At 34.8% G+C, this 25,396-nt stretch overlaps 2 protein-coding genes across 2 annotated transcripts; both read right to left on the bottom strand.

Annotated features, from left to right (window-relative positions):
* Positions 1–11,806: 11,806 nt before the first annotated feature.
* On the bottom strand, positions 11,807–13,807 carry LOC133320962 (KIF-binding protein-like). Its single transcript, XM_061530054.1, has 2 exons — positions 12,994–13,807; positions 11,807–12,531 (listed from the first exon to the last, which is right to left on the bottom strand). Exons 1-2 carry the CDS (start codon positions 13,805–13,807, stop codon positions 11,807–11,809), a joined length of 1,539 nt encoding a protein of 512 aa, XP_061386038.1.
* Positions 13,808–15,673: 1,866 nt separating this feature from the next.
* On the bottom strand, positions 15,674–21,097 carry LOC133320970 (KIF-binding protein-like). Its single transcript, XM_061530063.1, has 2 exons — positions 20,024–21,097; positions 15,674–16,470 (listed from the first exon to the last, which is right to left on the bottom strand). Exons 1-2 carry the CDS (start codon positions 20,988–20,990, stop codon positions 15,674–15,676), a joined length of 1,764 nt encoding a protein of 587 aa, XP_061386047.1. The 5' UTR covers positions 20,991–21,097.
* Between the last annotated feature and the right edge of the window lie 4,299 nt (positions 21,098–25,396).

Here is a 25,396-nt window from a genome sequence, read left to right as displayed (position 1 = left end):
AAATTAGTCTAACCTAAACTGTGACAAGTATCGTTGAAATCCGTTCATATTTGGATATAGCTTTCATATCTATTTTCATCCGATTTTATGTAAATGTTGCACCACACTCTTCATGTATTTTTATACCCTTCACCACACTGTGGCACAGGGTATTATGTCTTTGTGCATATGTTTGTAACGGGCAAAAGGAAACGAGATAGACAAATGGTTCCTTTTGAGAATATGCATAGAATCACTTTCTAAGTCGATTTATGCATGTCCGTCTGTCCGTCCGTCCATGTATTTTTGTTAACAAAGTACAGGTCGCATTTGTGATCCGATTTGGATGAAATTTGGCACAGTTCACTTATTTGGCCCAAGGACGAACCCTATTGAAATTGGGAAAAATTGGTTCAGATTTAGATATAGCTCCCATATATATTTTCGTCCGATTTTATGTAAATGGTGCACCAAAGTCTCTATATATCATTCGATTTGCACGAAATTTGCATAGCATTCTGAATTAAGCCAAGAACGACGTGTGCTAAATTTCCTGAAAATCGGTTCAGATTTAAATATAGCTCCCATATATATTTCCGTCCGATTTTATGGAAATGGTGCACCAAAGTCCCAATATACTTGGATTTGCATGTAATTTGGCATAGCGTACTGCATTGATTCTAGAATGATGAATGGTAAAAATCGGTTCAGATTTAGATATAACTCCCATATATTTTCGTCAGATTTTATGTAAGTGGTGCACCAAAGTCCCTATATATCCTTCGATTTCCACGAAATTTGAATTTAGTCTAGTATGATGTGTGGTAAGTTTCGGAAAATCGGTTCAGATGTCGATATAGCTCCCACATATACATTTATATTCGTCCGATTTGACATAAATGGTGCAACAAACTCCTCATGTTTATCCGATTAACACGAAATTTTGCACAAAGTATCGAATTGAGACTTGAATGACGTTATTGCGTTTTATTGAAATTGGTGCAGATGCATTCATCGCTTCCATACTCGTATGTATTTCAAACGGTTGTCTGATTGACAGTGCGGCGTACCGAATAGCGTGTATCAATTTTGCTATAAATCATTTTCCACAAATTTGTCCCATGGTACGCAGACGCCCATAAATCTGCCCGAATGAAATTAAATGTATCGTATGTTGCAGAACATTGACATGCAATTGCAAGGATACATATGTACAATATACCCAAAGTGGTGAAGGTAGTCGCGAGTGATTGCAAATGCTTCTTCATTCATTGTAACTTTATCATTCGGGATAAATTGAAAACATTCGAATTCTCGCCGTGAGCATTTGTGAGAAAGAGCGTATTTTAATAATTCTTCGCACCCTGTTTTTAAACGTTAGGCATCTGAAAATATGAAAATTAATTATTAATAATTTAATCTTCGTTATAAACAGGTTTGCGAATACATGGGTAATTGCTGAAATCAAAGATATTAATTTGCTCGGTTAATTATTTAGCAGGTTTAAGTGTTTTTTTTTATAAATTTATACATTAATTTATAATTGCTACGATATTGTGTTTGTATTTGCCAATGAGATTGGTCGCGACTCGCGACAAAAACGATATAGGTATTTTTACTTTTGAATAATTGTACTTCGTTATGGGATTTTTTGTAACAAAATATTTTAACTCTTTGTGATCTTTCTACCTGCTTCCTACCACCACATGGCACCCATATCTAATAGACGTACAAAAATAAACAACAAAATAGTTTTTTATATCTTATGTCAATCTTAGGGTAAAAATATTGACGTATAACAACTATGTTCGTTTCCAGGATTTTTATGAAACTTAATGTTTTTACTACCTACACTCAATATGATTTTTATAAATCATGCTGTGAGATGTTGTCAATGCCGAGGCATCTTGTTGTATATTAGGAATACAACCACAAGGTAAAATACTTTTTTATTTTCACTTTTTACGTTTAACTGTTTTCATAAAACATTAACAGAAAACTTATCAATTAAACACATGTATAACATAAGGGCGCTAAATCAATCTGAACTAGGAAATGGGTATTTATGGTAAAGCAATCATATGAATACCATTTTTTCAGTGCTGTGTAGTCTGGATTGAAGGACCACGTTCAAAGATGTTGTTTTGGTCATTCCATCTAATTTGTGGCCTTCCCCTTCTGCGGGAACCATCAGTAGACTCGCTTATAAATGCGTTTTGAGCTGGGGCATTCTCATTGATTCGCACAACATGGCCCAGCCACCGTAGTCGCTGCAGCACAATACGACTGACTATGTCGATGTCCGCGTATAAATTGTAGAGTTCGTGGTTCAAGAATTTTTCTTTCAAACACCCCAAGAGCTGTCTCATCTGTTTGCGTAAGTACCCATGCTTCAGATCCATATAACAGCACGGGTAGTATCAGCGTCTTGTAAAGTGTGAGTTTGATCTGGCGGGAGGTGGCCTTGTTTCTAAACTGCTTACTTAGACTATTTAACTTTAACTGCTGACCTTGTGCTACTTAAAGTTATCCTGCATAACCGTATTAATTTTGCAGGAATAGTTCGGCTGGTAACCCATCGGCTCCTACTGCTTTATTGTTCTTGAGCCAATTAATTGTTTTTATGACCTCATCTTGGCTAGGTGGTATACACTCTATACCATCATATCTTATTGGTTCTGAGGTATCTTCTTCACCGTCACTATTTGATTACAGAAACTTTTCAGAATGCTCCTTCCAGATCAGGTTTCCTTCTTCATCTCTACAGGAGGATGTGCCTGTACCAAAACCTTCGGTTTGGTGTTTTACTCGTTGGTAAAATTTCCGGACTTCATTATTGTTCTTTCTTCTTTTTCTGAAAACACGTTTCTCCTCTCTCATTTTCTCCCGATAATTCTCCATCACATTACGTGTTGCTACTGGCTGCAGGGTTGCCCTATACGCTGCGTTTTTCACATCAGTAGCATTACGACACTCCTGGTCGTACCATGGGTTTCTTGGTGATGGTTTTTGGTACCCAAGTGTTGTTTTTGCTGCAGTTTGTAGGGAGTGGGCAATTCTCTGCCATTGTGCTTCTATATTATTATCGGGACAACGGGTGCTTTCGTCAAGCAGTTGGGTAAGTTGAGCAGAGTAGGCCTCTGCTACCTGTTGTGTTTGCAGCTTTTCGACTCGAGTTTCCGTGTTACATTAGACGCACCTTTGCTGCTACATTAAGACGGGTGCGAACCTTGGCTGCCACAAGGTAATGGTCCGAATCAATATTCACTCCTGCCTTCCGTCTATCACAACATGATCAATTTGATTTCTCATTACTTGATCAGGAGAAATCCAGGTGTCCTTGTGAATATCGAAATGCTTGAATCTGGTACTGCTAACTACCATGTTTTTTGCTGCCGCGAAGTCAACCTCATGCCGTTGTCGGAGGATTCTTCATGAAGGCAGAATTTTCCGACAGTGGGTCAAATAAATTTTACCTTCCGATTTTTGCATAAAAAAGAATTTTAATGTTATGGCCGGGGAAGTGGTCATATGCTGTTTCTAGGCGCTCGTAAAATATGTCTTTGGTCTGCTCATCTTTGTCTTCGCCCGGAGTATGGGCGCTAATAAGACTGATGTAGAAGAACTTCGCTTTTATTCACTCATCTACTGGAGTGAATTTGGAGACGAGGTCTTTAATTCTCCTGTTAACCATAAATCCACAGCCAAATTCATGGCAGCTATAATGTTGTGCCTAATCGTCTGATTTACTTACGCCTTTCCCTTTCCATCGCATTTCCTGTAAGGCAATAATATCGGCTTATTATTGGCCTAAAGAGCAACTGACAAAAATTAGATAGATCGGATCAAGATTTGATAACTCCCATACAAAGGGTCTTGAAAAATCCGCTTTTTGGACCTGTAAAATTGTTTACATTCATCCCAATTCCATGAAAAATTTCATGTCTTTGTCCAAATTACTTCAAATTTGATCGAAGACAGTAATAGTTGTTTCAATTTAGTTGTTGGTCCATGTTTCAGGTACCTGCCATACCAAAAGTCCCTAAAAAAGTACTATAAAATCGTTATATGCAAAGTAGTAGTTTTATTTTTGTTATTATAATGAAATATTTAATATACTTTAGTTACTAATAAATCACTTTTTTATCATTCACAAAATTTTCAGAACACATATCAGAGATATATATAAACCAGTGAGCGGAGCAGTATAGTCGGACGGGGCCGACCATATGTTACCCTACACAACTTCCACGAAAAACTAACTTTCTATGGATCTATATTCTGAGCTTGAACAATATTTGGCGATTTTGAACCATCTGGACCAACTAGAGGCCGACAAGTATTACTAATGTTCAGTACAGTCCTTCTAATTACTTGTCCAGATTCCCTTCCTTTGTGTTGTGATCTTCTTATTCCCATTGGAGCCTATAGATCGACTCGAAAAAACACAAAAAATTAAGTTTCGGTCCACTCATCACAATTTAATTATCTGATTGTCACCGAAAATTTTAGGCGTTATCCTTGCCCATCACTGGAACTTCATGGAACATTTTAAAGCGTCTAGAGAAACCGACAAAAATAAAGTTTTTGGTCCATTTCATCCCCTAAATATTAACCGATCTTTTCCAAAAACAATAGGGGTCTTCGTTGGCCAGAACCCATCCTACATGCAAAATTTCGTGAAGATTGGTCCATAACTGTGGTCTGTTCGTGTTTACAAATTATAATGGACAGACGGACGGACGGACACACATGTCTAGATCGCCTCAGCTAGTCGAGATATGACGATCGGTATACTTAAAGGTGGGTCTAGAACCAATATTTCGCGGCGTTACAACATTTTGGGGCTGCACAAAGCTATAATACCCTGACAACATAGTTGTGTAGGGTATAAAAATACGCTTTTACCCATAAAAAATATTTTTAATCCGTAATTTTGTAGCTTTTTTACTATATTGTTAGAATGTCCACGGAATCTCATTTTTATACCCTTCACCACACTGTGGTACAGGGTATTATGTCTTAGTGCATATGTTTGTAACAGGCAAAAGGAAACGAAATAGACACATGGTTCCTTTCGAGAATATGCATAAAATCACTTTCTGAGTCGATTTATCCGTCTGTCCGTCCGCCCGTCCGTCTGAAGATGTTAAATTGTAAACAAAGTACAGGTCGCATTTATGATCCGATTTGGATGAAATTCGGTACAAGTCACTTATTTTACCCAAGGACGAACCCTATTGAAATTGGGAAAAATCGGTTCAGATTTAGATATAGCTTCCATATATATTTTCGTCTGATTTAAGGTAAATTGCACGAAATTTGGCATAGGGTACTGAATTGGGTCCAGAATGAAGTGTGCTACGTTTTGTGAAAATCGGTCCAGGTTTAGATATAGCTCCCATATATAGTTTTGTCCGATTTAAGGTAAATGGGGCACCAAAGTCCCTACATATCTTTCGATTTGCACGAAATTCGGCATAAAGTACTGAATTAGGTCAATAATGACGTGTGCCAAATTTCGAGAAAATCGGTCAAGATTTAGATATAGCTCCCATATATAGTTTCGTCCGATTTCATGTAAATGGGGCACCAAAGTCCCTATATATCATTCTATTTGCACGAAATTTGGCATAGAGTACTGAATTAGCTCCAGAATGATGTGTGCTAAGTTTCGTGAAAATCGGTTCAGATTTAGATATAGGTCCCATATATAGTTTTGTTCGATTTAAGGTAAATAGTCTACTAAAGTCCCTATATATTTTTCGATTTGCACGAATTTTGGTATAGGGTACTGAATTAAGTCTAGAATGATGTTGCTAAGCTTCAAGAAAAGATCCATAGCTAGGCCGATTGACACAACGTACTGAAGTAAATTAGTCTCTGGCAAGTTTCCCTGAAATCGGTTCAGATAGAGATATATAATAAACACGCTACGTCTGTTAGGATACATATGTTAATACATACATATAGGGTATCATATAGTCGGCCCAGTCCGACTTTACTAATTTCCTTACTGATTTTATTTTAAAATATTTTGTTTATTTGAACTTTTTACTGTCAGGGCGATGATCACTTAAATGATTTTTGATAATGGTGCATATGTTCTTTCCCTGGTTTTCTTTTTCATTGCAAAACTTCGATCATTAAACACGACTCAAGAGGAAACATCTCACTTATAATATTTTGTTTAAAATGTACATCCTTCTTTCAATGCACTAATTTTTAAGAATAAATTGGAACTTATCAACGAGACCCAAAAGCACTGTGACAAATTAAATATTTTGGCCAGAAAAGACCTATTTGGAGCGTTTGCTTGCTCAGGAGAAAAACTCTCAGAAATGGTCGAGATCACCAAATTTAAGTGTGGATAAAGACATTGAAAAACTCACCGCTATCGAACGAGCACAAAAGGAGCAAATTAAGGCATGTACCTAGAGCACACATTTTCCATAAACTCAATTTTTACAATTTCCACCTCTCTTATTTTAGTTTTTGGAACGTGAAATATGCACCTTGCGCATGGAAGCCAAACCTCTGCAAATAGATGGCGAATCGGATGAACATGGCATATTGCTGGCTCATCAGGAAATGATACCAACTGATAAACTACGCACCTGTCCCGACATATTACAAAGCGATGTTTATCAGACAGAAATTATTCCTAAAAAATATTTGGTGGTACTGACACGGGAACATTTGGAGAAAATGTTTAACGAAATATTGGCCGTTTTTGATTATGAACGATCTGATATTAATACCGAGGATGTGGTATCGGGAATATTTGACAATGCTCGAGAAACGCTTAATCAAGCTACCAGCACAGCGGGCATAATGAATAAAACACAATTTGTTTTGGTGCATATGTTCAAGGAACTGATTGCGATATTACCACTGGAAGAGTTTCAGAGCGACGACACAGTACGTTTCATTGCCGATAATTTGAAGAAAGATACATTATTTGATGTTCGTTGTATAAATATTGAAGAGTTGGTTGAGAAAGTTGTAGAATATGCTAAGGCTAATTTCTTGGGTGCCATAACGGCAATTCCCATAAGGACATTGGCAGTGAGAGTGCAAAAGGAATGTACCGAGCGTCGACGCTGTTCTATTGGTTCTGTTCAAAGTGTGTCGGTAAAATCGAAAGATACAATACATTAATTGTAAAGGATCTCATCCATATTTTCATAAGAATTATTGCTATAAAACCACTTTTCGTAACATTTTTTATAATTACATTCTAAATGTCAATTGAAATAAAAATACATATTAAGCGGTGATGACTAATTATACTAAGGACACATATGGGAAATTACAAAAATCTTTTAAATTCCTTGAAACAGAGGTTTGCAAGCTTACAACATATTGCATATAATTTAAATTCGTTTCTATAAAATTAAATGTTCTTTTCAAAATCTTAAAATATTAGTATATAATAAATTGTGTGGAAGCTGTGATGGTGGTAATGTACAAAAATGGGTGAACGAGTTTGTTTGTGTTCCTTCATGATTTGTGGCTAAACTACACAACGCATGCACCTGTGATTAGTGAATAAGTTGCAGATTACCCCATGGACAATATGGTTCTATTGTAAAAGGATGCTGACATTTTGAAGCCGGATTTTCGATGTTTTTTAATAATGGGCTAAAATGATTATAGGATTGTAGAACTCTTGATTTTGCTTCGTTTAGTCCAATGTATATTTAATAAGGTAGCCGCATCGGGCCAGCTGTTGGACAAATAAATGTCAAAAATGTTGTTGTAATGTTGAATCAAAAAATTAAAAAACAAAATTATAAATGAAAATCTCCGAATTTCGAAGAGCTTTTTTGGCATTACTTTTATTAACATTTTCTACAAGAATTTGTGTAAAAAAATCTTGTCAATCTGTTTGTTTTTGCAAAATATTTTTGACATATCAAAATACAACAACCGATGTTTATTGTAGAAATTCGCCGATGCGGCTACCTTGTATATCTACCTTGGTTTAGTGTATATCTCATGAATGTGCTCACCTTAGGTTAGGGTAAAATATGTTAGGGATGTACGGTTGTAACAACTGTCCACTCGGAGACTATGTCCATTGTGATCATCCTTTTTCGATCGATTTTTACCCCTGACCAAAAAGTCAATTTTTAGACTTTTCGATTTTGCCTTGGACTAAAAAGTCGATTTTTCAATTTTGTCAAACCTGTTCAAAATCGATTTTCGACTTTTACCTACTAAAGAAAAATCGACTAAAAATTTAATTATTATAAGAATTGTTGTCAACATATTAAAAAAAATGTGGGATGTGTAATTTTTTAACAATTTCGGCTTTGTGATAATAAACAAAGAATTTATGAAGAAAATCGAAAGTCGACTTTGCGATTTTCTCAAAGGTCAAAAGTCGACTTCGACTTTTAGACTTTTCAATACAAAAAGTCGATTAATCGATTAGTCGAAAGTCGATTTACCCTAGTGCCTCTGTTGACAGATTTCCTCACAGAACTCTCTCCTAAGGATGAGTTGATAATTCTGCTTTCCAGCATTCTATCAATCCATTCCGTTAGGAGTGAGGGGAAACATGTGTTTACGAGAGCAGAATGAATGGCTTCCAGCTTCACATTGTTGAAAGCTCCCTCAATGTCGAGGAATGCTGCCAAAGTGTAGCCAGAGGACTCCATATTTTTCTCGATGCACCCAACCACCTGATGCAGGGCTGTATCCACTGATCTGCCTTTGATGTATGTATGCTGGGAGTTGCTAAGTTTACTATGGTCAATAGTGTTCCTAATTTCTGAGTCTAGTAACCTTTCTAAAGTCTTGAGTAGAAAGGAAGAAAGACTAATGGTATATAGTCTTTTGGTAGCGTATGACTCGGCTTCCGGCTTTCGGGATGAAGGTCATTGTTACCTCTTTCCATAGACTTGGTATATACGACAGAAGTAAACAATCCCTAAAGATGTCCGACAGAGATAACAATACTCGTTCATCTGCGTGTTGCAGCATGCCCGGTATCATACCATCTGGACCAGGAGACTGTTTATCGCCCATACCAGTTTTGGGTAGCTTATAGTATTTTCTATCAACTTCTCCTCCTCCCTCGTTCGAACTACAGGCTGATGAACACACTGCGCACCCTCCCTATAGTCCTTACAACCAGGAAAGTGGGTTGAGAAGATCAAGAGACTCACTGCCAGAGTTTGTCCACGTTCCATCACTTCGCTTAATACTACCTATAGATTTTGGATCTTTAGATAGTACTCTGCGAAATCTGGCCGCTTCGTTGACTCCTTCGATTGACTCACTATAGCAGACCCAAGACTCACGTTTAGCCTTCTTGATTTCGCTCTTGTACCTATTGAATTGTCTTTTATAGACATCTCAATCTGTACTGAGCTTTGTCTTACTAGCTCTATTGTATGCTTTCCTTGCAGTCTTCCTCAAGGTTGCAAGGTTTTGTGAACACCATTTCGCTGAGATTTTTCCCAGGGTATGTTAGGGGACAAGAAGCCTCATAGCTCTTCAGAAGAGTAGCCGTGACATTACCTCTCACCCTATTTAAAAACGTTGGTGTGTTGCCCCTATTACAAATTCTAAGATTATAGCTAAGTATAAACTCAAAAATGGACTCACCTCTCGGGTTGGTGTTACTGCTTCCCCAGTGGAAGTGATGTGCGTTGGCGTCACATCCGATGATGGTATCACCAACTTTGCCCATCTCCTCCATTAAGCGGCATACTTCCATACCGGGCGGGTCAGGAGCCTCGTAGGGGAGATAGACCGCAGAGAGGAAGAGAGGGTGAGTAGCAGTTCAGCAGCTGCTGCTCTACAGTGATGCAGATAGATCTGCACCACGTTAAGGCTTGCTGCGGTCCGCTTATTGTTTTGGAGATGGGAGACATTCCATAGCACATCTCACCCTTATTTTTCCTCAAATATTGCTCTGCAGCAGATTCCGTATCGATCTTCGCGACAACACCGCCGTTCCTTTCAAATGAGGCGAGGATTCTCCACCTCCTCATCTGAAGGACGTCGTTCTGCTTCTCCAATAACCTTAGTGTATTCTCCAGCCCCTTAAAAGGTGGTGAGATCCACACAGAGGTTACCATACCGCTTGGTATCTCATGGGCCGCTACAGCTGCCAGTCTGCTGCCTACCCAAAGAGGGTCCAGGTTGTTAAGTGTCTTCTTTACGCCTTTCTATAAGGTGGTCAGGCCAAACCGTAGGCTCTGTCTATCAACCTCGTCCGATAGGAAGAGGTCCTTCAGATGATGATGATCCCGTCCGGGTCAGCTCGGTCCATAATTGCTACTCGCAGATCTTCCGGAACCTCTTTTTGGAGCAGCAGAGTCGCTGAGCGTCGTTGTAGGTTTCTGTGCTACCTGCTTCGAGACAGCGTGTTTGGCTTCCAATCGCCGCTCTTGACAGGTTTCTCCTTCGACGCTACGACGGACGCAAACGAAGCAGAGCTTTGTACAGCCGACGACTGCGTGGGTCTCTTTACAGTAGGTTGTTGTTCCTCCCAGGACCTCATTCTCTTGACAGCCGTGGGCTGTGGCCGAGATTTGGCACCCGGGGTTGCAACCACTGCAGAGATATGCCCAGCCGACGCAGGCACCTGCTGCCCAATTGTCAAAGCCTTGGATATCGGCTTTGGCAATTCTACAGATGGTGTATTGACAAAGGGTGGTTGTGTCTTATCGGACTTCTTGGAGACATTTTTACGGGCTCTCCTTCGGGGCGACTCAAATTCCGTTGAAAACCGCGTGATTTTAGTTTGTTTAAGTGCCGAACCTAAAGAGCCCTGCCATGTTCAATTCCGCCAAGTAAAACGGCGGATATAGGTACCTTGAATGTATGAAAAACTGCAAAAACTAATTTCTACTATTTCGCGTTTCTCTTCGAATTGATTTTACCTACATTCATGCTTGCATTATCATATTCGCGGATCTGTGTGAAAATAGGTCAAAAATACATCGATACGCGAATAATATGTCTATTTTATCCTAAATTGATTGTGGTGACGCATCTGCGGTTCTTAACCAATTCCTTTAATATAGATGAACTTTTGTGTATTTTCATTGGAGATTACTGAAATCTGATGCGCATAAAAATCTTATGCACTTTGCGACATTTTTAGCCATTTTTACGATTTTTGCATAGTAAAGTGCGGCACACTTTGGCAGCTAAATGAAACATCGAAAAAGCCGCATGCGCAACAACTAATTTCCACTAATACGCGAAATGCATGCTTTTCAATATAGATCATTTTTATGTGCAATTATGCAATATATTTTGCCATTTTTGACGCCGAAACTCTTATCAGATGAATCTACCGATATTTAACAATCATCTAAAAGAATTTGAAGAGGAAAGCATCGCATATTTTAGAAGATTGAGGCAAATCCGTATTCCCTTAACCATACTAAAAAAATCGAAAATTCATATAAACGTTTTGTCTTAATTAAAAAAAATATTTTCGGATATCTTCTTCTTTGTTTTTCACGATTATTAACCTATGTACTAAAAAACCATGTACCAAAAACAATTTTCAAACTTTTTTATGGAATTTTAAAAGAATTTTTTAATTTCCCATATACGCGTTGAAAATTGAATTAAATATCCCAGCTTACATATTTCAACATTTTATTGTTTGTCAATGATTTTTATAAAAGAAATAGGCGTTAGTAATTTATGTAAAATAAGGTATTTATTGTATAAAAAATATGTTTTTTATTTTAATATTTCAACAATTTGTGCAAAAATAATTTATTCTACATAACACCTATGCATTCCTTTTATCAGTTTCACATTCGAAGTTGACCAATGTCCCAGACAATAATCAAGCTTTTGCCATCTCTAATCGAGCCGATTCAATATCACATTTGAATATATTTCTCAATTCCTCATCCTTTGTACATTCATCGATAAATGTGTTAAAATATAACATAATCATTTTCATCGATCCAGGCATGTTAGGCTGTAGAGATCTAGCATGTAATATGCCAAGTTTATAATGGGCGTTCATACATAGTATATTCTCGTCAAGGGTCAAGTTAGGTTTAAAGAAACTAGAACCACCTTTGCACGAGTCAATAACCTTTTCGAAGCACTCAATGGAATCTGCTCTTAGCTGCTGGACATCATTGCAATGCAAACGGGACTTGAGAATAATCTGAATACTATAACACATAGCCATGTCATACCAACATTGGCGACATATTGACAAATGTGTTTGCGTATTTAGATTGCCAAGTAGTTCTTTGTAGATTTTGATACGCATATTTTGCATTTCGAATTCATGTTTACCGTCTTTTTTAAAATGGGTTATTTGGTCGTAAATATCGGTTAAATCCTTCATTACATCGACATACATATCTACATTATCCTTGGGTGTGCAATATTTCTTGGCTCTTTCAAGACATTTTTTAGAGAATATGAAAATTTTATTGGCATCCTTATATGTTGTCACGTAATCAGCGGTTATTTCACTTTCATATAGAGCTAATGGTAAACGATCATATAAGAAAGGCATATCGGTGTCGTTCAATTTTATGCTGTGGACGCCTGGAAATAAAAAGAAAAATAAGTGTAAGCAAGGATAATGTTATGTACAGAAGAGAATTTAAGCAATTCATCTTTAAAAATATGAAGTTGAAGGGTTAATGATGGGACATTACAAAATTGCCAATAGTAGAATTTTATTTTGTTATGTTATGATAACTTGTGTGGATTAAAATTTTGCCCTTCGATCTTTTATTTGTACTCCGTATTGGACTTTACTGAAATGCATTACGAAAAATTAAATTGCATATGTAAATGTGAATTTATTTGTTTAGTGAGTAGAAATTCGCGTTATCAATCAAACCTATCATACACATTTTTGGAATTAGAAAATGTGAATTGTGGAAGAGTGAATTCACATTTTCCAATTCCTAAAATTAGTTGCATTTATAAAGCGGTTTCATCCTACTCTTTAAAAAATAAATTCAGTTTTCACATGAATTAGGTTTACGGATATTTACTTACCTGTTGTTAATATATCAACTATCTCATCCAAACGTTTCCTTGACTCCAACAACAGAGCAATACCGTATTTTGCCCGGCAACGATTTAAATAAGCAAATACAAATTCGACACGTTGATGTTGAATCGGTAAGGTCTTCATTTTAAATTCATTTGCAAAGTAATTGGCTGCTGCCAAATATCGTCGAGCTTGTTTGAAGTTATTACTTTTAGCATACAACTCGGAAACATTGCCTGATTGCAGTGCCAATTCATCATTTTTGTACGATTTACTTTCAAATGCCAGCTTCATAGATATGTAGTGATATTTGGCTGACATCGGATATATGCCCAACTTTTGATATACTTGACCTAACATCAATGTAATGGTCTTGTAGAGGATGTCCACTAGGCGGAAATTTGTAGTATCATAAGCCTCTCTCTTATACCTCTTGTAAATCGTCTCCGCATCCGCAAGAGCTTTTAGAGCTTTTTTATTTTCCGATTGTTCAATGTACAGAAAGGCCAATTTAAGATATGCTCCAATATATAGCAAAATAGCTTCCGTTACAAAATTTCGAGTTTTTATTATTTTAATGCATTCCTTCCAATGTGTTTCGGCCATGGTAGCATCTACACTGAGACTAGCAATGTCATAGCAAATAGTTGTCAAAAGAATTTGATATTGAAGTTCCTCATCGCTGTCCTCTATCGTAGTTATAAATGTCTTAAGATCCTCTTTCAAATGTAGCAGGGATGAAACATTTTTTAAAGATCCTGGCTGATTTAATTGCCTATAGCATTCATGAAATGTTCTTTTCATTTTTAGGTGATGCATTTTCGATTTACTTTAGATTACCGATCGATGTTTAAGCGACGACAGATGAAATTAATCTGAACGTTTGTGCACAGGAAACATACCACTCAAACTCTTGAGATTTAAATAGTAAGCCACACCAGGGTGTTGCCAGATCGACATGGATATGAATACGGTAAGAGTAATTTCGAATTGTATGCGTTTCCAAGAACAATTTGTCATATTCATATTGACACTAGTATTACGTTGGAATCAAATCAGCTGGGGTTTGCTGTTACCTTTTATAATTGTACCATGACAGTACTCAAAACAATACACATACAAAATATATATTTCGATTTGATAGAAAAGGCGATTGTAATAATTGTACCATGATTCATACTAACGTCTTGCCATTTTTTTGTTAAGGGATGATGTTTGCCGACTACACTTCTGAGAATAAAGGAAACAAGTGGATATTAAATTGATAAGGGAGAGATATTTATTTTAATATATTTATCGGACACGTCAAAATTGAACATGCAAGGGAACATGGCTCGATTTGTATTGTCTGTTGTCATCACGTACGTGAGCGCCTTTTTGGGAGATTTGAATCAGAAGAGCATAATCGATTAATGGTTTACAAAAAACAATAACTGTCACTATGACCCGAAAATGCAACAGCCACAACTAGAGAGGAACTTGTAGCTGAAATATTTAGAATCATAAGAAAAATGTGCATGACTATTCCCTGATCAGAATAAAAATATTTTTGGTAGTAAAAAAATAGAGATGTAACAGTAATAGTAAGTTACTGTTCCCTCCATCTTATGCATAAAAATGCCGTGCAAAACCAGTATGTTCAGAATGTAAGTCTTAAGTAATTCAGTTAGTTACATCTCTAAAGAGAAGACAACATTTTTAAAAAATCTTTACAGTATTCTGAGTTATAATTACTTATACTAAATTATAATAAGTTTTATTTACTGATATGCTAACATATGGATTGAAAAAATCACAGCCCACCAACTGAATGGAACATCTACCTAGCCCTCAGAAAAGTAACCTCTTAAGTCTTCATATTTGTTTGCACACATTTCGCCCACATTGCACTTACACATGCCTTATGGGACCACACAGTCATCCATCTATATGTTTGTAGAATATTTCAAGGCTACCAATCTTGTATTATTCGTTATACGCCTCTCATAAAGCAATGAAAAAAGGACAATAATACATACGATTTGAGTTCACAAAATTATTTTTCAATAATATGACTCAAATGTTACATACTCATTTATCAATTATCTTTCGCGAATTTTAAAAAGCAATTGCGGCAGTCATAACCATGTTTATTTTGGAATAAATGTATTGCGTGCGGCACAGAAATATATTTAATATTTGAAGGGCAACTTTTGAATCCATTATACCAATCCATTGTTGATACAATACCTAAGGCCTTATTTTCGAAAACTATTTACTGAAGTTAACGTCTGGATCTAATATCAATTTTCCTAAAGATAATAATACCTGACCTTTTTCTTATAATTAAGATATAAACACATATATTCCAATTTTTAAATTTCAATATTGCTTTATTGAGAACAAAAAAAAAGTTGCAAAACATAACAGATAAAAACGAATCAATCTCAATTATTATCTTGAGAAAGATTGAAATTAAAAAGCTTAAAATAGATTTCAATATCTAAAGTTTGTTAGTTTAATAAATACAAGTCATATTATTTTTTTATAAAAGCATAAATTATCTAAACATGGACAAGAATTGAGAGGTATGTAAGGCTGAAAACACAAAGAAATGACACGCAACGCATTGTCTTTGTGCTTCTTGTGAGAATGAAATGCATATTTTGTAGCCAGCACAAATGTTGCACAGCACAGCGCGATCGTTTAAACACGCAAACGTTTTTTCACATTTGCTATTTTCATTGGCAATAAATTTACCATTTCTCGACAGACACCAACTTCAGCCTGCAATGCTTTGGCTGGCTCCTCCAATTTGGCGCATTCATCAATGAAGGTTTTATAATATTTAAGGCTGTTGCTAAGATTCTCTAATTGTAGATTCTGGTCGGGAGTTATAATTTTATAGTGCAGTCTTCCGACATGAAAATGTGCGTACAACAGGGTTCGTTGCTCCTCCACATCCATGTTGGGTTTCCATGAACCATCCTTTTCGGTATACGACTCGATGTAGCTTTTAAAATGTTTAATGGCTTGCTGGCAGACTTGATTGATTTTACTTAATTCCTGGGGATTTGGTGTGCGACTAGCTTTGAGTAGATCTAATTTAATGTCGAGTATGGCGCTATAAGCCAAACCCGCTCCATACCAACATTCACGACATATGGACATGTAGAAGGTTGGATTGAGCAATTCAATAAGTTCTTCATAGTATTTGGCGCGACGTTTTTGCATTTTCGATTGGTTGATGGGATCCTCTTCGAAGAATGCAATGTGCTGATACAGTTCGGCGAAATCCTTAATGATTTTTGCATATTCCGTGGCATCGGTATCGGGTTTGTAATGTTCTTTGGCGATATCAAGCCATTTGGTAACAAAATGATAGACTTCTTTGGCATCGTCAAATGTTAAACAATAATCACAGGTAATACGTTTCTCGTATGCTTCCAATGGGAAATCAGCAAAAAGGTATGCATTTTCATTGATTTTCAAACGTTTGGCATCTGAAAATAGGAAAATTCATTATTAATAATTTAATCTTTGTTATATACAGGTTTGCGAATACATGTGTAATTACTGAAATCAAAGTTATTAATTTTCTCGGTTAATGATTTAGCAGGTTTAAGTGTTTTTTTTTTATAAATTTATACATTAAGTTATAATTGGTACGGTATTGTGTTTGATTTGCCAATGAGATTGGTCGCGACAAAAACGAATATTTTTACTTTTGAATAATTGTACTTCGTGATCTTTCTACCTGCTTCCTACCACTACATGGCACCAATTTCTAATAGAAAACATATTTTTTTTTATTTCTTATGTCAATCATAGGGTAAAAAAAGTATTGATGTATAACAACTCATGTTGTTTTCCAGGATTTTTATGAAACTTGATGTTTTTACTACCTACACTCAATACCACTTTTTAAATTATGCTGTGAGATGTTGTCAATGCCAAGGCATCTTGTTGAGTATTAGGAATACAACCACAAGGTCAAATACTTTTTTATTTTCACTTTAAGGAGATTTTTACGTTTAACAGTTTCCATGATGATGGATATATATAGCCGATAGTTTCACTAAATTCACTACACCTTTTTCAAATGTTATTCAAAACATTTCAATTTCAATTCGAGAATTATATTTGTAATTCGAGAACTCAACTCATTTCAAATGTAATTCGAGCATGTAATTAGTAATTCACAACATTTCATTTGAATTTCCATTTTTCATATGAAATTCCAAAAATTCCTTTTGAAATTTAAAAAAATTGTATTTGTAATTGGAATATTTCCATTTGAAATTCAAAGAATTCAACTTGAAATGTATAGCATTTCATTTGTAATTCTAAAAATTTCAGTTGTAATTCGAAACAATTCATTTCAAATTCATACATATTTCTTGCGTGTTACCAGTAATATTTTTCAAATATAAAATTAAATTTAAAAACAAATGAAATGCAATATATTTCAAATCAAACATGTTAAGAATTTCAAATGGAATTATTAAAATTTCAAATCGAATTTTATTAATATCAAATGGAAGTTTATGAATTTCAAATGGAATTCTATGAATTTTGAAATGTATTCTATTAATTAGAAATGTAATTCTCGAATTACAACTGATATGTTATGAATTGCAAATGGAATTCTCGAATTGCAAATTGTATGTTGTGAAATACAAATGGAATTCTCGAATTACATTTGATATGTTTTGAATAACATATGAAAAAGGTGTAGTATAAAATGTATGTTCTTCCAATACAAACTACACAGTATTCAGCATTTCCCTTTATATAATCAAAAAGGTAACAAGAGAAGTTGTCCAATATAAAACGTCTTCGGATTTAATGAAGGTTTATTAAATGGAACAACCAATTCGTTTTATCTGAAATTTACATGTTTTTTTTAGTTTTGATCTTTTTGGGGGAGGAACCAGAAGGGTCTCATCTTCAAGATTATACATTTGATTTAAACATTTTCAAAATGTACCACATGGCCTGGAACGATCTGATCTTCGGACTTGATCTAGGTTAGGTTAAATTTTACGATGTACACTGTTTCAATCAAATCGATTAATTTTTGATTTTACACAAAGCAGATGGAGGTTTTGGTAAAAAATATTACGATATGCTAAAATGGAACAAAATCGCTTTATATTGGATTTACATTTTTTTTGAAACATTGTGGGAATGTTCCAGAAAGAGTGGACAGGTAGTCCCATTTTAGTCCAATGATACGACACACTTTTATCGTAGCAATGTCTATATACCCTTATTAACAAAAAGCCTGAGGGTATAAAAACCTATTTTAAATAAAATAGGTGTAACAATGTATGCACCTATTTTTCATACAAAACACTACGAATATATATGCAGGGACTAGAAAAGTATTTGAAAATTAATTTCCCCCTTATACTTGGTAATATATGTACTTAGCTACGGCACCACATTTTTTGGAAACTCATTGTGCCAGTATTTTTTTCATTATGCAAAACAAAATGAATATCTAAACTGTCTTTTTATCAAAGAACTGTAATTAGAATCACATAGGTTTCTGACATATAATCTAATGTGTATGACAAATTACTTTAAGTGGCTTATGGCCTATCAAGAAGCATTTTCTAAGATATATGCCAAACAATCAATCAGATAACAAGTAAAAGCGTCATTTGTAAGGTAAAATAAGTTAAATGTTACGTCAAAAAATGGTTTTTTTGTAGTAGCTTTTGGATGAATATACACCTAAGTTTTACACGGTAGATTGGTTCCAGAAGAAGCCGTGTAAAAAAAAAAAGCCGTGTAAAGACATTGATCTTATACATAAAGCGAATTCCCCTAAATTAGTGCTTCACATTTGCTTTGACCAGTAAAAATTGTTTGTAGGCGCTAAAGGGGAATTCACATAAATCTTTTAGCTAGTGTTCGCAAACTATACTTCGCAAAAATTAAATTTGACAAAGAATGGAATAAAATCGTCTAAAAAAAAAATAAAAATATTCAATTTTCAAACCGTGTTATATCAAAACCGTGTACAAAAAGACCGTGTAAAAACAGACTTAGGTGTTCATCCAGTTCATATTAGTCCAAAATACAATGACTTATAGTGGCATTTTTAAATTTGTCGATCGACGATATTGCGAAAATTTATGTTGTAGTTCTTAATAATCTCCTTTACTTATAGTCAACGTCGACGTTCTATTGCTAGACAATTCGTATTGACATTTCATTTGCCGTCGTACCATCCGGCTCATCCGTCAGAACTTCATAATCTCCCAAATCAATATTCTCATAATTTCGTATATATTCCTATTAACAATGCAGATATTTATTCAAAAGTGTATCGGTCCAAAATGCGTATGATTAAAATCAACAGTGGCGGCCCATGTTCTCTTAACCCTTCCAAACATATTTCTTGATTTTTCAAAGTTTAACAAAAAAATCGATATTATCCAAACCATGGTATAATTATTACAAGGTAGGGCACAGCTACCAACTGATTACAATTTTTTCTCAAGGTGGCTTGTTCCATCAAATCAAAATACTTTTTTTTTGTGTGTATTGGTTTGAATAGTATGTCAAATAAATTGAAAAATATTCAAATTTAATTGAAATGAAAATAAAGTTTTTAACACTTTCGTCTGGAAATAATTACTTTGTTATGGATGAAACAAACATTTTATGGTATTCCCTACAGGATTTTGGGAAGAAATCATAACTTTTCATTCATTTTTCGCGTTTTTAATTTTGTGTTGAGGAAATGTCAAATAAACACAAACATTTGTTGCGTATATTTATTTTATTTTTGGCAGAAGAGGCCACACGTGTATAGTTGCTTTTTTGTTATTCACCTCAAGCTGTCCTACCTTGATCCAAACTATTAAAACAGTTGTATGCACAATTTGGAATGTTGTTTCAGTAGTATTGTTTAAGAAATAATCTATACCCCTAATGTTTTGTATAAGAGATGAAGTGAAATATAACATATGTATATCTATCAAGTACCGATATAGAACAGATACATAACGCTTCTATCCATTCTATATATTTTTTACTTACCTTCAGCTAATTTCGTTTCATCATCGTTGAATAGACGATCTTTCGATGCTGATAACAATGCCAGACCATATTTGGCCCAACATCTGGCTACATCGGCATAACGATGTTTAAATGTTTCCTGAATATCATTTTTCTGTTCTTCCGTCAAGTTGGGTGGCGTTAACATTGTTGCTTCATGTTCTGACATCACCAATGTGGCAGCAGCCAAATGATGACGTGCCTGCTTAAACATGTTTTGTCCTATGAAATACTGTGATAACGTTGCTGCATTCAAGGCAAAATCTATGGGTTCATAGGATTTGGCCTCAACCTGACGTCTCAGTGTCATGTGACAATATTGAGCAGATTTTTCCAGCTCACCCAAATGACCATAGACCTGTGCCAAATAGAATGAGCAAAGTGTATAGAGGCTTTCGAGCTCCTTGAGTCCCTTGCCGGCTTCAATTTCATCGGCCGTGCCAAAGACATCGGTTATAGCCAACGGAGTTTTCTTACTTTCCATAAATTCCTTGTACGATTTCTCTGCCTCAGCCAGATATTCAAATGATTTCTTATATTCCGTACGATTGGCATAGATAATACCCATTTCATTCATGGCTCCCATATATGGTATTATGGCTGGTGGTTCCATTTTGCGTTGCTGCACTAAATCCAAACACTCCTGCAAACATTTCTCACCCGTACTGGGCTCTTCACAGAAAACATAGATGCGGCCCAAATCACGGCACACGAAGGCCTGCAGCACTTTGTAGGTGAAATCATCCTTACCATCGTCCGCCTCTTCGGCCTGCACGGACACCAATTCGTTCTTGAGATTCTCTTTCATTTGCAACAGCAAATCCCTAGCCGCATAATGCGACCTATAGGGGTCTGTGGGTGGATCGTTTTTGCTTTCATCGTTGACAAGTTTAAAGGCCTTTTCGTAGACTTCCTTGTAGTCGCTGAGTATTTCTTTGGGGATGACCATGATGCAGTTGTTGTTGGAGCACGATTCTAATTTATCGTTTACGTAAAACGATCTATGGATATTTGTGTGTGCTGCCCCAAAAATAATTTTTCCGGAACGGGAAGCGCACGCACAGTGAAAATTTTTAGTTATGAATAACTTAGGGATTTATCAATCGACTTTGAACTTTCATGATTCGGTGTTACAAAGGTAGCCGCATCAGCACAGTTGCTGGTACAATTAGCTGTCAAAAATATTAAGTGAAAAACGAATTTTGAAGATTTATTAGCATTTTCTCAATGAATGATTTTTTTTTGATATGTTTGAAATATTATTGATCTAGAACAGTTTTTTTGTTGTAATTGGTTGCTAATAAACCTAATAAAATTTTCCTTGGCCGCAAGGTCGATTTACTTTGCATTACCATTCCCGGCATACTGTGCGGACTGCCAGAATATTAGATACCTTTGTATTTTTTTATGATTATGGAACATTGCCGGTATTGAAATACATAGGCCAGACGCGACCATAAACTTTACAATTTCCCTGAAATTTTATATATTGTACACAAAAGGTGTTAAAACATTTTCACATTCCTGTTTTTATAAAATTAAAAAAAAATGTCAAATACTAGAAATATTTTTATTAATTCAGATTAAGTACCCGCTAATTTCAATGGTTTGCGTCCTATGCGAAATGTGTGCAGGTATTTGTAATATATTAAATATATAAAAAATATCTATTGGATGCATCAATATTTAAATTATATTCCCAATACGAATATAATTTAAATTATTAAGGTATTTCCGATATATTTGCCAAAACCTGTTCTACCTTTAATTATGTTGGTATACTTTAATACTGTATTCGATGGTGTCATTTCTTTATTATAATTGTAGGCACTATCCAAAACAATAGCGGAGACTTCAATAACATCCCCAGTTAGATGAAGACACTTAGCAACCCTTCCAACAAATATTAACTCTAGATGTCACTGCAAGATAGCCTATCTCATCAAATACAACTCTGCATACAGTACTAACTCACCACTAGGTGTCTCTTTGAAAAATACAACTCTGTCACACGCATAGCTATGTTCAGTATGTATTAACTTTAGGCACACACATCATTTCTTCTATGCTCATAATTCTCATATGCATTTTCCACATATAGTTTGTATATATACAACGTTCAAAGCGGTGTTCGACGGAAGTGTGTGTCTTCTGTTTGTGATGGCACGTAGCTGGACATTGATCGCTAGACCGTTATTAGTGTTTGCAGATCTGCTCAGTGGACATCCGTCACACTATTGTTCTCCCAACATAAATTTGCCTGACAGATGTTTGGTGCTGAAGTTCTAGTGCCGGTCTTCTGTTGCATCGACGCCGGGTCGAAACGCACAGTCATGCATTGTCCGTCGGGTGTTTCTGGTGATGATGGTGGTGTCATGTCACCATTCGACCCAAGGCTCCTCGGCGGTATACAATTGCTGTGAGACCAGCATCGAATTTCCCAGTCTGTCGTTTTCAAAATTTCTTAGTTAAGTAACTTGGTAGCTTAGCTTCGGATTTTCGTAAATTTACAGTTCAGAACACTTCCATACCAGTGGCATTGCCGAGCAATTTGCCCATTAATTTTGCTTTTCAAACTGAAAAAAATATTTTTTTAATAAACAGAAGAGTGTGAGCGTGAAGTTAAAAAAATATATATGTTGAAGAAAAGAAATTAGGGAACACTACTTAGCAAGGTCAATTTATATTTATTTTCTACAAAAACAATGTTGTTTTTGTAATATAATTAGTTGTTGTAATTCATGCACACACCTTGTTACATAGCATGTTATAATAACATAGGGTAACAGGAAGTGCCTTACATTTAGTGGCGTGTAATTATATTTTATATTAAAAATCTAATAATTGATTGTTTAATAAATTAAAATTTGTTTATAATATATATTTTTACTTTGAGGATAGTAAATAAGATAATATAACCATAAAATACAACCATAAAATACAACAAACAAAAATTTATTCCAGGCAAATGCAGTAAAAATGTTTTTCATTTATATTAAATTTCAGCATTTCATTTATTTTAATTTATTTGACATGATTTTACACGCACATACACAATATATGTATTTGTATTGTACTGATTTGAAAGAACAGACCAATTTGAGTAACAATTTTAATCAGTTTGTTTGTGTAGAGAACACTCTAAATGTATCCGTTAAAAATATTAACAGACAATAGCAATAAATTAAAATATACAATCAATTAGAGCAAAACAGTTGCTATACCACATTATCAGCGCATTTGTTGAAATCATCTTTTATGGAATAGGAAATATTTTCAAAAATATCTCTTAAATAGTGAGTATAATATTTTATACCCTTCACCACACTGTGGTACAGGGCATTATGTATTTGTGCATATGTTTGTAACAGGCAAAAGGAAACGAAATAGACAAATAGTTTATTTTGAGAATATGTGTAGAATCACTTTCGGAGTCGATTTATGCATGTCCGTCTGTCCATTTTGAATTGTAAACAAAGAAAGAAATTGGCATAGGTCACTTATTTTGCCCAAGGACGAACCCTATTGAGATTGGGAAAAATTCAGTTCAGATTTAAATATATCTCCCATAAATATTATCGTCCGATTTAATGTAAATGGTGTACCAATGTCCCTATATATCTTTCGATTTGCACAAAATTTGGCACACGGTACTGAATTAGGTTTAGAATGACGTGTATTAAGTTTCGTGAAAATCGGTTCCGAGTTAGATATAGTTCCCTAATATATTTTCGTCCGATTTAATGTAAATGGTGTACCAAAGTCCCTATACATCTTTCGATTTGCTCGAAATTTGGCATAGCATACTGAATAAAGCCTAGAATAATGTGTGTAAAGTTTCGTGAGTTTCGGTTCAGATTTAGATATTGCTCCCATATATATTTTCGTCCGATTTTATGTAAATAGTGCACTAAAGTCCCTATATATTTTCTATAATAATGTGTGCGAAGTTTCATGAAAATCGGTTCAGATTTAGATATAGCTCCCATGTATATTTTCGTCTGATTTTAAATAAATGGATCCATATTCTATTGACAAATCGTACTGACGTTAATATACATTAACCTCTGACAAGTTTCCTTGAAATCGGTTCAGATATAGATATCCATATATAATTTCGAGCTATTCATGTTAATTGTACACCATAGGTTGAAGAATGACATGTGTAGGGATTGATGTTAGTCGGTTTAGATATAGATAAAGATCACATATTTAAGTTCGTTCAATTACATGTTAATGTTTCTTCAAAAAGGCGACGTCTCACAGTGGGAAAAAATGCAGATCTAGCGCGCAGAAAATAAAAGTTTTTACTGTATGTTTATCGATATTTTGGATAAAAATAGATTTAAATGGACAATTTTAATTATTTTATGAAAAAATTTGGCGATTTTTTTATTAACCCATTAAGCGCCGATTTTTTTTTTTTTAGAAAAAACTTAAATTTTTAGGTGAAAATTACTATTTTGAAGCATTTGAAATATTGTATAATAAGCAACATTTTTCGTTATAACTAATAATACTCCTAAAATGGGAGCTTCTTTTAAAAATTCCGAAACATTTGGAGGGTAAAAAGTAGGTTAAGGGCAAACATTATTGTTATTATATATATATATATATTTATTATTGTTAATATTACATATCTAAAACATTAAACTATATACAGTGGTGGCCACGTAATTAAAACATTTTCTGCGGCAAACATTTTTTGATCAGCCATCGATTCGTTTGAAGTATTTTTAAAATTGTTTTTAATTCAGAACACTTAGATATACTGCACTTAAGAGATTTGGTATGAAAATAGAAAATTATTTCTCACATACTGCAAACATATTCCGGCCTTCTTTAATAAAGACTATTGAAATCGAATCGCTCCTTTAGGTTTATTCCAAATTTTTTAAGTTTTTATTTCAAATATTTATTTATTTTAAGAAGTATTTATTGTTTTCTACTAATTCTAGCAATTTCTTTTTCATTCGGTCATTTATTTTCTATATTATGTGTGATTTTCCGAATGTTAGGTGTACTGTACAAACTGTTGCCAATATTGATAGATTTTACTGATTTTTGTAAAATTTTTTATCAGTAAATGATTTTATCGGCGATTAGTTTAATTAATTTAACAAATTTAATTAGTTTTTAAAAATAATTTTCAAAAAAACTGCAGTAAAGTAAAAAATCACACAATGTTTTATTTATGTGGCCACTTCAAAGACGACGTTTTTTCACAAATCCCGTTATTTAGGAAAAATTGCATGCTATAATTTTCTATTTTCATACCAAATCTCTTAAGTGTAGTATATCTAAGTGTTCTGAATTAAAAAAAAAATTTAAAAATAATTCAAACGAATCGATGTC

The sequence above is a fragment of the Musca vetustissima genome, unplaced genomic scaffold, assembly GCF_032173495.1.
Source record: "Musca vetustissima isolate MV318-11 ecotype Yass unplaced genomic scaffold, APGP_CSIRO_Mvet_v1 utg20955, whole genome shotgun sequence".
Classification (NCBI taxonomy): domain Eukaryota; kingdom Metazoa; phylum Arthropoda; class Insecta; order Diptera; family Muscidae; genus Musca; species Musca vetustissima.
The sequence above is the reverse complement of the archived record's forward strand: the minus strand, read 5'-3'. Positions and strand labels throughout refer to the sequence as shown.

Coding starts and splice junctions, on each gene's coding strand:
- LOC133320962 (XM_061530054.1), bottom strand. CDS start 13,807: ATGCATCACCTAAAAATGAAAAGAACATTTCATGAATGCTATAGGCAA. Junction 12,532..12,993: donor AGTTGATATATTAACAACAG/GTAAGTAAATAT, acceptor TTTTATTTCCAG/GCGTCCACAGCATAAAATTG.
- LOC133320970 (XM_061530063.1), bottom strand. CDS start 20,990: ATGGTCATCCCCAAAGAAATACTCAGCGACTACAAGGAAGTCTACGAA. Junction 16,471..20,023: donor TGAAACGAAATTAGCTGAAG/GTAAGTAAAAAA, acceptor TCCTATTTTCAG/ATGCCAAACGTTTGAAAATC.